This window comes from Sorex fumeus, unplaced genomic scaffold (assembly GCF_029834395.1).
Source record: "Sorex fumeus unplaced genomic scaffold, SorFum_2.1 ptg000030l, whole genome shotgun sequence".
Lineage (NCBI taxonomy): Eukaryota > Metazoa > Chordata > Mammalia > Eulipotyphla > Soricidae > Sorex > Sorex fumeus.
The window spans coordinates 8,647,131-8,659,600 of record NW_026606087.1 but is presented as its reverse complement, the minus strand read 5'-3'; the positions used below and the strand labels follow the sequence as shown (position 1 = coordinate 8,659,600).

The 12,470-nt window shown below is 41.8% G+C and overlaps 1 protein-coding gene across 1 annotated transcript in view; it reads right to left on the bottom strand.

Moving 5' to 3' along the window:
- Positions 1-3,565: 3,565 nt before the first annotated feature.
- TMEM41B (transmembrane protein 41B) overlaps positions 3,566-12,470 on the bottom strand; it is a 31,381-nt gene continuing 22,476 nt past the window's right edge. Inside the window, exons 4-7 of the mRNA XM_056116042.1 lie at positions 11,248-11,341; positions 10,122-10,226; positions 7,794-7,932; positions 3,566-5,897 (exon numbers count right to left, since the gene is read on the bottom strand). Coding sequence (XP_055972017.1) covers positions 5,728-5,897; positions 7,794-7,932; positions 10,122-10,226; positions 11,248-11,341 — 508 coding nt within the window. The 3' untranslated portion in view covers positions 3,566-5,727. The remainder of the gene's footprint in view (positions 5,898-7,793; positions 7,933-10,121; positions 10,227-11,247; positions 11,342-12,470) is intronic.

The window sequence follows — 12,470 nt, the reverse complement described above, 5'->3', positions numbered from 1 at the left end:
GAAGTCCCTGGGGGATTTGACTGGTAAAGTCCACCCTGAGCACCTGCAAAGCATGGATGCTAGGCTAGTATCCCACCAGTATCACTGTTAAGCTCAGGCCCACCTGATCTTCACATCATGGGGAAGAGCTTCATCTCCTGAGAGCTATGGCCTAAGACTAGAGTAGGAAAAGAAAATAAAGCTTGGGACTGGAGAGACAGTACAGTGGGGTAGGGCAAATGCCTTGCCCATGGGTGACCTGGGTTCAATCTCTGCCACCCCATAGGGCTCCTGAACCCCACCAGGAGTGATCCCTGAGTGCAGAATCGAGAGCAAGCCCTGAGCACTGCTGGGTGTGGCCCCCAAACAAACATGAAAAGCAAAGAAAAACACAAAAATGAAAGTGAGAAACTACTTGTTTGGGGTCTCAACTCCTGTCTTCATGGAATGTGGCACTGGAATGTGTCTTTTACTCCTGCCTCTGATCTCCTGGGACCCTGTAGGTCAGTCACGGAAGGCACTCACAATTATACAAATTGAACATTGGCACCAAGAGGTTCCTTTCATTGTAGTCATCATTATAGTTATTATAACAATATTCCAACAGATGGCAGTGAAGTATCTTAGAAAGTGGGAACATTCTAGCCACCAGAATAGGAGCTTTCAGAAGGACTGAGTTTTCTTTGTTTGGGGTTTGGACCACAATGCGCAGTCCTCAGGGGCTACTCCTGGCTCCGTACTCAGGGGTCCTGGAGGCACTTGGTGGACAATGTGGTACTTGGAATCAACCGCATACCTCCCAAATGCAAGACAAGATTGGAGCTATCTCTCCAATCCTGTATAGTAAAGTAAAGGCCCTCCCGTTGATCATCAATTTGCTCGAGCGGGCCCAGTAACGTCTCCATTGGAGACTTTGTTGTTACTGTGTCTGGCATATCGAATACGTCACGGGGAGCTTGCCAGGCTCTGCCGTGCGGGCGAGATACTCTCAGTAGCTTGCCGGGCTCTCCGAGAGGGGCGGAGGAATCGAACTCGGGTCGGCCATGTTGGCAGCGTGCAAGGCAAACGCCCTACCGCTGTGCTATCGCTCCAGCCCATCCAATCCTGTATGTCCTTTGAAAAACAATGTACAGGGATGGAGATGTGGCTTACCAGTAAAATGCATGCCTTGCATGACTGCAACATGGGTTCAATCCTGGGAGATGCAAAATAATGACAATAAAATAAATGGACACATTTATTTGATAGAAACAATAGAAGTATAACTGGATATTCAATAAATAGAAAATTCACATTAACTGCTCTTTCTCGCATACAGGACTTCTGTCCATCTGCCTTTCTTCCTCACCTATCTGCTTGTGTGAGTTCTATGCAGAATACAACCCACAGATAGTATCCTTTCCATTTCCTTTTGTGACACCCAAGGCAGCTCAATGGGCATTTTCCCTTGCACAAGCACTGGGTTCAGCAGGGCCATGAACTCTGGAATTACGTCTTGGGTCAGATAGATAGGTCAGTAGGTAGGGCACTTGCTTTTCAATGCCCAGATTTGATTCCCACCACTCCATTGGTCCCAAGAACCCCAACAGGAGTGACCTCTGAGCACTGCTAGGTGTGCATCTCCCCCCCCCCCCCAAAAAAAATAGAATCATCTGGTTAATGCTTTTTTTTTCTCCTCTTTGGGTAACACCCAGCAATGCACAGCGGTTACTCCTGGCTCATGCACTCAGGAATTACTCCTGGCAGTTCACAGAGGACCATATGGGATGCTGGGAATCAAACCCGGGTGGGCCGCGTGCAAGGCAAATGCTCTACCTGCTGTGCTATTGCTCCAGCCCCTGCTTTGGTGTTTCCATGTTACGATTCTTTATTTTAGGTCAGACCTGGGAATGGTCATGGGCTACTCCTGGTTCAGTGTTCAGGTATCGTTTCTAGTTTCAGGCACTCAGAACACCAGCAGTGCTAAGATGGAAACTCAGTCTCATGTATGGAAAGCATGTGTTCAGATCCACGGAGCTCTTCCCAGCTTTTATCTTTTTGGGCGACACCTAGTGGAGTTTAGGAGCTATTCCTGGCTTTGCTCAGGGAGGGGCCTATGTGGCGGGAATTCAAAAGTTGATCAATCACAGCAAGGTCTTACCTCTGTATTATATCACTGGTCTAATTTTTTATTTTGGGTAACACCCAGCAGTGCTCAGGAAGTGCTTGTTGGAACCAGATCACTCCTGCAAGGCTTTGGGATCATATGGGGTGCTGGAGGTCAAACCTGGGTTAGCTGCATGCAAGGAAAGTAACCTACCATTGTACTATGGCTCCAGCCTCTATCAAAATATTTTAATCAAAGATTTTTCTTAGTGGTAGGGCACTTACCTTGTAGCAGTCAACCTGGGTTCAATCCCTGGCAACCCATATGGTCCTCCAAATACCTCCAGGAGTGATTCCTGAGTACAGTCAGAAGTAAGCCCTGAGCATCTCTGCAAGGGCTGGAGCGATAGCACAGTGGGTAGGGCGTTCGCCTTACAAGCGGCCAGCATGGCCGACCCGAGTTCGATTCCTCCGCCTCTCTCGGAGAGCCCGGCAAGCTACCGAGAGTATTCGATATGCCAGACACAGTAACAACAAAGTCTCCAATGGAGATGTTACTGGGCCTGCTCGAACAAATCGACGATCAACGGGAGGGCAAGTGGCTCTAAAACAAAAAAACCAAAACCCCCAAAATTAGTTTCTCAGTTTTGGGGCTACATTCCTGGATGTGCTCAAGGGGTCACGTCTAACAGTGTTCAAGGGACCAAAGTGCCAAATTAAACCCAGATTGGCTACGTGCAAGGTAAAGTACCATAACCCTATGCTACATCAGTCCTCTATAATTTCAAAAATACTATTACAGATTTATTTGGTACACCTTATGGTGATCACTCCTGGCAGGACTGGGATGTGCCAGGGATCAAGACCAGTATCATCCTTGTGCAAAAGACAGGCAACTCATCTGTTGTACTAATATCTCTAGCCCCCTAAAAACAAATTTAAGATTATAATCATGTTATCTCAACTACAATTTAAAAATAGCAGTACAACAGGTGACCCAACTAGGTTCATTCCCGGCATTCCGTATGGTCTCCTAAGCCTGGCCATGAGGGGCTGGAGTGATAGCACAACGGGTAGGGTGTTTGCCTTGCACGCGGCCAACCTGAGTTTGATTCCCAGTATCCCATATGGTCCCCCGAGCAACGGCAGCAGTAAAACCTGAGTGCGTGAACCAGGAGTAACCCCTGTGCACCGTTGGGTGTGACCAAAAAAAAAAAAATACCCGGCCATGAGTAATCACAGAGTGTAGTGTGTAGTGCCAAGAGTAAACCCCGAGCACCACTGAGCACGCCCCCCCACACCAAAAAGAAGATATTTTTGGGTCAGAGATATAACTCAGTACTTGTCTTACACATGTAAGGCCCTAGGTTTAATCCCCAGCATGGGGGGTTAGAAGGTGGAAATGTCTATTCTTCAAGGTAAAATATACATTCAAGAGAACGTATTTTTATTCGACTAGAGGTTTTAGTACAAATATTTTTATGAAATAACTCTCAACCAGTACACGTTCTTCAGTATAATTTATTATTACATTTCAGTTTGCATTTATTAAGTACCTTAGAATATCACACTCAAACAGAGCTCCAGAGAGGCCATAACTAAGAGGAGAACAGTCTCACTTTGTACGGCAGATTCCCAGTTAGCTTCAGGCCTCCCTACTACACACATTTGTTCTTTTGAGGCTCTATGGAACTGTCTTCGAATATGGCTGAAGCTTGAATCATGCCAAATCTGTGAATCCATAAGTATGGGAAATCATCTGCAGGTAGGACGGTCTGCTGAAGGATTCTTTGACATTTCGAGATGGTATAAATCTGGTAACACTGCCTATTCTCTTGCGAGAAAATATGCCCTATCTTAAGTGGCAGCTGCAATTTTCTAACCGAAAAAAAAATCAGCAAAGATAAAAAATAAAATGTCAAACACAGGATAAATACTCTGAGAATAGAGTTAAGTACAATATAAACACACTGGAGTAAATAGTGAGACTTCTCTTGAGTCTAAGCCTTTACTTTTATTGTTAAAAGTCTGATAAAAATGTACTCAATTACATTTTATACAGTAACATTTAGTGAACTTTCTCCAAAAAGCTATGTTTTAAGTTTATTTGGAAAAATAACTAAAGCTTTATCATTTAGTCTCTAGTTAATAAGAAAAGAAAACCTGCTTGAAATAATAAATAATTTCACACAAAAGGTCTGATGACATAAGAATAGTATATTAATCAATATATTCTTTGTATTTACAATAAATCCATTTGTTAATACTGTGATAGAAAAAATAATGAATCAGTCCACATTATGCAGTAGAAACAGGCTTTGAGAATGATCATATCTCTCATAATAAAAACATATAGGGATGTCTCCCACAGCTGAAGTACTTTTTAACACGACAGTCTTGGATGAAGGTAAAACTGACAAGAGTATTTTACTTTAGATCAGCTATGTCCTAGAACCAAGAAATCAAAAGTATTACCATTAAGCAGGCAGCAAAAAAAAAAAAGTTTTGATTTTCCAGGACAATTTAAATGAGTCGTTAACAGGTGATGCTAATTTTAATTTTACTTTGAGTTATAAAGAGTAAAATACTAAATTAGGAAACTGCACTAATCAAAAAAATAGCCCCAAACGAAAGAGTCATCAATAGATATGAAAAAAGGCATTCTTGTAAGTGTATCATGCATAAGGGTAATCACATAATACATACTCTAAAGACCAGACTAATAAACAAATGAGGTAAATTTTACAGTCATTGGAACAAATAAATTATATTTAACCACTTAAACTGTTGCTCTACTACTGCTTCTGGTCCAAAATATTAAAGTAATGTAATCTAACATTGAAAAACAGCACACTTTGACTATTTGCTTTTCTGACCCTATCTGAGAGTAAAGGGGAACTATGTAACAAAATATTATCTGAGTATAAATTATCAACACCAATATGATACAACTGTCATATAATTGCACAGTGAAAATATTGTGAAGGATAGAAAAACACGTCAAAAATAAACTGATCACAATTTAAATTTCAGACTGATTCATGATAACCAAGATAACAGGGCGGGACGGAGGGGGAAGAGATTCATGAAACTGAATTTGATATCAATATCCAATAGTTCACTAAGATGCAACTTCTTCTAAACAAATTAATTACCTTAAGGGAACAGAGGAAATGTAAATCGCTTGAGTTTTAGTTTGCAAGTTTATGCCTTGAAACAGGCTAACACCAGCCAGAATTGTAGTACTAATTTAAAAAATCTAGGCTCTTTGCTTTCATTTGCATATGCATATTTAGTTATTAGTAAGAGACAGAAAAAAAAACCCAGTAAGTTATCGAGTCAAGGGTAAATATGTATAGCCAATACATGAAATACATTGTCAAATGGGACAATAATTTTCTGCTATGCTGCTTTCAATTATCGATATCCTTGAAACAGTCATTTAGAGGATATCTACTGACAGCCCTTTTCATAGTATATTTTTTCCTTTGGTGTCTCCCTTACTATTTAAATGCATTATTCTGTCGGATAATAAATTTTGTTTTACAAATTTCAATTACTGAAGAGATAATTTTACACATGAACCTGCCAGTTCTGAGATGATAATAACAATGACAACGATGATGAAGATGATGATGAGAAAACTAAAACCCAGATGATTTTTCACTCAAATTTCTGCTTAAGTTTCTTCTGGAAGATGGCTGGCAGAATAGAAAGAAGAGCCAAAATCATTAGGACAAATACTGAGTTCCAGGAAACAGCTTCCCCTGCTGTTGTAAGCTGGTACAGTGTTGTTCCTGCCTTGATTGCCACAAAAGAGGGAGGTGCAACACCTAAAATGAAAAATAAGACAGTCATTAAAAACCACTTATTATTGGGGCTGGAGCGATGGGTCTGTGTAATTACTGTTCGCTGAACTATAGCTCCCATCTCTTAAAAAAACTTTATGCACTGAATCTGGGCTTTGAGACTGGTACTGAATCTGGGGTCTCGCACATGTGAGGCAAGGTCTGGTCCAGTAATTCTTCATGTAAGATCTAGCTTAAAATGTCTTTTCATCCATATATAATGTCATGTGGGTAGTAGATGAGTCAAAATTATAGAGAAAATAGTTACTAAAGACATGCAAAAATAAAGAACTGAAAAGATACGTTAGCCAAAATTGAACTTAACTAAATCCCTAGGTATTTTACCCATAGAACAGGGAAATAATAACTTCTGTTTGTGGTGGGACGAGAGCAGTGCAGTCTCTGCCCCCGCGCCTCGGTGTTCCTTCCCGGAGTCCCTTGGAGGGGAGCGGGTTGAGCTTTCCTCCCCGCCCTGGCCAGGGCTACGGCAGCCGGAGACCTCCAGGACCAGCCACCACCATGCTGAGACCACTCTCCGCACACCTGAAGGTACTGGCAGAGGGACAAAGCCACGCGGGTTCCGGGGCCGAGACCTCCAAGCCTACTCGAATTGGAGTCGAGCATCTTCCACCCAGATCCTCCAAATTCCAGTAGGCGGGGGTCACACCCACCACCTGGCCCCCTGGCGCCGTGTAATCCCATCAGCGGCCAAGACTCAGAGACTATAAAATGCAGATCCCGGAACCGCGCGGCCGCATTCGCGGCCGCGCGACATCTTATTATCTCATTCCTACTTTGGACAAACTTGCAGGCTGTCGAATGTAGCCTGCCCACAGGGCAGAGTCTGGCAAACTCCCCGTGGCCTACCAAATATGCCAAATACCAGTAACAATGATGGGTCTCATTCTCCTAAAGAGCCCTGAATATAATCTCAGGGCTAGGATGAAAGAGACGTTACTGGGGCCTGCTCGAGGCAATCGACGATTAACAGGATGATGAAATGAAAAAAAAATGAAATGTGGTGGGGCCACACCTAGGTGTGCTCAGCAACTACCCCTGATATGTTCCTTGGGAGTCACTCCTCCGTGGTGCATGGGGGCCAGGGATTGAACGTGGCGAACATGGAAAACATGCAAACTAGTTCTTCAAGCTCTACAAGCTATTTCCCTGGCCCATGAATGTACATTTCATGAAATCCAAATGACTTAAGACTTTTAAGTTTGTCAATGAATGCAAAGCATGCACTCAAACTAGAGATAGTACAGAGGTTCAAGTGCTTGCTTTGCGTGCAGCTGACTTGAGTCTGGCAACACACATGGTCTCTGAGCACTGCCAAGGTGATTCCTGAGCACAATGCCAGGAGGAAGTCCAAAGCACCCCACTCCCCTATGTCCCCACCCAAAATGTTCAGAAGGAAGTGTTATTCTTAAAAAAATAAATAAATAAATATTTAAGACAAAACAATCCAACAAACATTTCAGAACATCTATTTATACAGACTCAGCGGTACGGCGTTCGCCTTACAAGCGGCCAACATGACCGACCCGAGTTCGATTCCTCCGCCCCTCTCGGAGAGCCCGGCAAGCTACCGAGAGTATCTGGCCCGCACGGCAGAGCCTGGCAAGCTCCCCGTGACGTATTCGATATGCCAAACACAGTAACAACAAAGTCTCCAATGGAGACGTTACTGGGCCTGCTCGAGGAAATCGACGATCAACCGGAGGGCCTTTACCTTTACCTTTACCTAGGCTTCATGCCCAAGATTTATACATGATACTGGCATGTCTATTATTAAAAAAGAAAAAAAAGAGAGAGAGATTCTAACACAGCTGGATACTATTTGACACAATAAATTCTAACAGTGTGAATCATATGTCTTACCTAGAAAAGTGCCAATAAAAAAAACTTTCAATGGCACATTTATCACAGGAGATGTAATATTAATAAACCAGTTAGGCAGAAATGGTGTTATTCTCAAAAATATGATGTAGTTAATGAGATGTTCTCTGTGGCGTTCAACCTAATATTAAAAAAAATTAGCATAAGGTTAATCTCAATAATAAGTTATTTAATATAAAATGCTTCATTTTAAATTCTCACCCTTATAGTTATTTATTCAATAGAAATAATCAAAAAAGGAGCTTGAAATTGACAATACACTACTTATGAAATACTCATTACCAGAGCTAAATGAGTCTTTCAAAGATTGTTATAGCATAATGTCATACTGCTAAAGATTATTCTCTATCAGCCTAAATCATAGCTCATTTAATGACAATTTAAACTAAAATAATAAGCACTAATCATTTCAAAGCTTACTGAGAAAACAAAATAGCTATTACAAAGACAAACTTACATGTAAAATGATTTCAGTATATAAAACATATATGATAAAGAGGGGCTGGAGCAATAGCACAGCGGGTAGGGCGATTGCCTTGCAAGCGGCCAACGCGGCCGACTCGAGTTCGATTCCTCCGCCCCTCTCAGAGATCCTGGCAAGCTACCGAGAGTATCTCGCCCGCACGGCAAAGCCTGTCAAGCTACCCGTGACGTATTCAATATGCCAAACACAGTAACAAGTGTCACAATGGAGACGTTACTGGGCCCACTCGAGCAAATCGATGAACAACAGGAGGATAGTGACGATAAAGAGAAGAGCACGAGTTTATTCAATCTAGAGACCTGAGATTCTAGGTTTGCTTTACAATTAAGTGACTGTGATTTGAGATCAAATACTTAATTTCTCTTAATTTTCTAATATAAAAAAAAAAGACGTAAGGTGCTTGCCTTGCATGTGGCTGACTGTGGGCAACACAATACCCCAAGAAGAGCACTGAGAGGTGTGGCCCTCCCCCAATCCCCCAAACAAAGAGGTACGCCACATAGGGAGCTGGGTCTCAACCCAGGTCTGCCACATGCCAAACAAGCAGCTTACCCACAGTACTATCTCTCCAGCCCCTCTTCTAATTTGTATAAAGTTAGAATTTGTAGCAATACTGTGCTAGATCCTTTGATGTGGAGTTGCTTATATTTATAACATAACTACTTTTGGGGAGGGGTGGGAGTGGGGAATTAAGCCCCACCTGGCAGTACTCAGGACTTACTTCTAAGTTTGCACTCAGAGATCACTTCATCAGGTATAATCACATATGGGATCATATATGGTGCCAGGAATGGAGTCCAGGTCAGCCGTGTGCAAAGCAAGCAGTATATCCACTATCCTATCTCTCCAGCCCCGTATCATTGCTTTTTACAGATACCCTAATTGTAGATAACAATGTCCCCAAAGATGAAATGCATTAAAATTATTGGAGATAAATATTGGAGTTAAAATATTGGAGATAAAATTAAAATTGATTAATCTCTTAACCCACTACAATACAAGAGTGACAGTATGAGGGGCAGGGTGTTGTTTTGCATGTGGCCAAGCCAGGTTAGATTCCCAGCATTCCATATGGTCCCCTGAGCACCGCCAAGTTATTCCAGAGTAGAGTCAGGAATAGCCCCTGAGTATCGCTGGGTGTGGCCCCAAAACAAAAACAGCTGGAGGTTTTAAGTATTTTCAGCAACTCATGTATAGCAAAACACAGGGGAGGTATTCAAATACATGAATACCTATACTGACACTGTTTCCTGTGTTTTCAACATAAAACAAATATTACTGTCTGGGGATTTAAAAAAAATCCTATTTGAAAAAAATCAACATTTGTTATCTGCCAACTGACTTATTCTAAATTGGTCAAAAACAAAAACAACTTTAAGCCCTAAGTCTGAATTAACTTAGATAATAATGATAGCAGGACTGGAGTGATAGCACAGTGGGTAGGCCATTTACCTTGCCCACACCCAGCCTGGCTGAGCCGGGTTTGATTCCTCCGCCCCCTCTCGGAGAGCCCAGCAAGCTACCAAGAGTATCTCGCCTACACGGCAGAGCCTGGCAAGCTACCCATGACATATTCGATATGCCAAACACAGTAACAACAAGTCTCACAATGGAGACGTTACTGGGCCCGCTTGAGCAAATCGATGAACGATGGAAGGACAGTGCTACAGTGCTATATACACTACATATTTGTATAATGGACTTCTATTAGTCAAAAAAATTAAATGATTATTTAGTATTTGTGCACAGGAAATCATTATTAAGTAACTGCAGAATCTTAATAAAAACTTTTTGAAAGTTAAATGATTAAAAGAATACATATTTACCTGTTGTGACCATTTTACTGCTTTCTCTGTTAGATATTTGTATACAACTGGTCTTCCAACTAAATAGGAAAGCATGTAGCAGAATGAGGCACCAAGTCCAGAACACTAGAAAATAGTAAGAAGTGATAAACATTTTGTACTATTCGATTTTATTTACATGGTTATATTTACCTAAAGAAACACTACCTCTTTTTTGGGGTGGGGAGATACACCTCAGGACGCTGCTTGTGTTGGAAACAAGGCCCCTTTTTAATATACTACTCAGATCAAGGGGCTGGAATGATAGCACAGCGGGTAGGGCATTTGCCTTGCACGTGGCCAACCTGGGTTCGATTTTCAGCATCCAATATGGTTCCCTGAGCACTGCCAGGAGTAACTCCTGAGTGCAGCGCCAGGAATAACCCCTGTGCATCGCTGGGTGTGACCCAAAAAGCAATAAATAAATAAATAAATAAATAAAGATAATATATTACTCAGATCAAAAAAGAAATAAAATGACATTAGCTACAACAAACTGAGACTTGTGATTATATTTAGGGACTATAGGCAAATAGTTAATACAAGCCTATAGAGTCTAAGAATGAAACTTTAAGTGCTAGTCCCTAACCCCGACCCACACACCAACCCCCCCCCCCCAATTACTATGGTTGAAAACAACACCCTCAGCCAGTGGTCACTCATTGTGCCACCAACACTCCTGGACTATCTGAATTACAGAAAGGATGGAGGGGATGAAGTGAGAGTACAGTAGGTAAGGCACTTGCCTTGCATGCGGCCAACCTGGGTTCCATCCCTGCCAGGAGTGATACCCGTGTGCAGAGCTAGAAGTAACCCCTAAGTACAGTCAGCTATGGCCCCCAAACCCCACCCAGCCAAAAAAAAAAAAAGGTTGGAGAAGTTAAACAGAGCCTATAAATGCAATTAAGTCACTAATAACCACATTATAGGAAAATAACTTTGATATCTTATGGAGGAACCTAATAGAGACTACTTTAACATTAAATGCCTCTTAAAACTAATGAGACTAAACTTATATAGAAGAGTGGGACCTAGATGTCATTATTATACTCTCATCATTATATTTAAGACATTTTTTCTAGTATCCCATTTCATTTTATATACTTACCAAACAAACGAGAAATAAGGCTAGTGGAAAGGGATAAAGAAATCCCGAGAGAATACTGAGAAATATAGAGCCTGGAATAGCAAATGTTTGCAAGCTGTTAACTTCTAAGTTAAGGATTAAAACATAAGAAATGGAAATGTTAAAATACAAATCCAATGTTTCAGAAAATAACAACACAGAAATCATTAATAATATTACATGCTTATTTCAATATTTAAAAAATTATTATCAAAACTTTTTTATTCCTCTTTTAACTCCAAATTGATTTATAATCAAAATCATTAATGAACAATAAAAAATATATAGACTAGAGCACAGTACAGGGATTAAGGCACTTGTTTTACATGCAACTGACTCTAGTTCAGTCCCTTGGTACCACATAAGGTCTGCATAGCACCACCAAGAGTGACCACTAAGCACAGAGCAACCAGTTAAGCCCTGACCACTGCTGGGTGTAGCCCAACACCGCCCATTCAAACATAAATGTATATTACTAGTAAAACTTACCAAAAGAAAAATCAAGACAGTTATGGAGATGCACAGTAAAGAATGGTGCTCCAGAAACCATGAGGTGGTGCTAATGGTGCTCCAGGGACCATGCAGTGCCAGGTATTGAACCCTGGCCTCATACTTGCAAAGTACACCCTCAAGCTCATGGAGCTATCTTATGGAACTCAAAAAAAAATTTTGTTGTTTTTTTGAGCCACACTCAGAAGCACTCAGGGCTGACTCCTGGTTCTGCACTAAGAAATCACATATGGCAGTCTTGAAAGATCATATGTGCTGGAAACTGAACCTGACTTGGCTATATGAATGACAGGTATCAAATCTGAGTAGGCTACAAGCAAGGCAAGCACCTTACCTGTTATACTGTCACTCCAGGCTTTCACACATTTTTATTTGTGGGATGAGACCAACAGCACAGTGGGTAGGGCATTTCCCTTGCATGCAGCTGACCTGATTCAATCCCTGGCACCCACCCCCCTGAGCCTACCAGGAGCGATCTGAGTCAGGAGAAAATCCTGAGTACCACCAGATGTGCCCCCCCAAAAAATCTCTCCTTTTATCTCTTCCTTTGTTTGGAGTTCATCTTCAATTTCCTGGGCTCCATCTTCTATAAAACCATTCAGAGGTCAGAGCAATGGTAAAACAGGTAAGGGGCTTGCTCTGCATGCATCTGACTGGGTTTAGCCCCAGCATCCCATACAGTCAGTCCCCCAGGT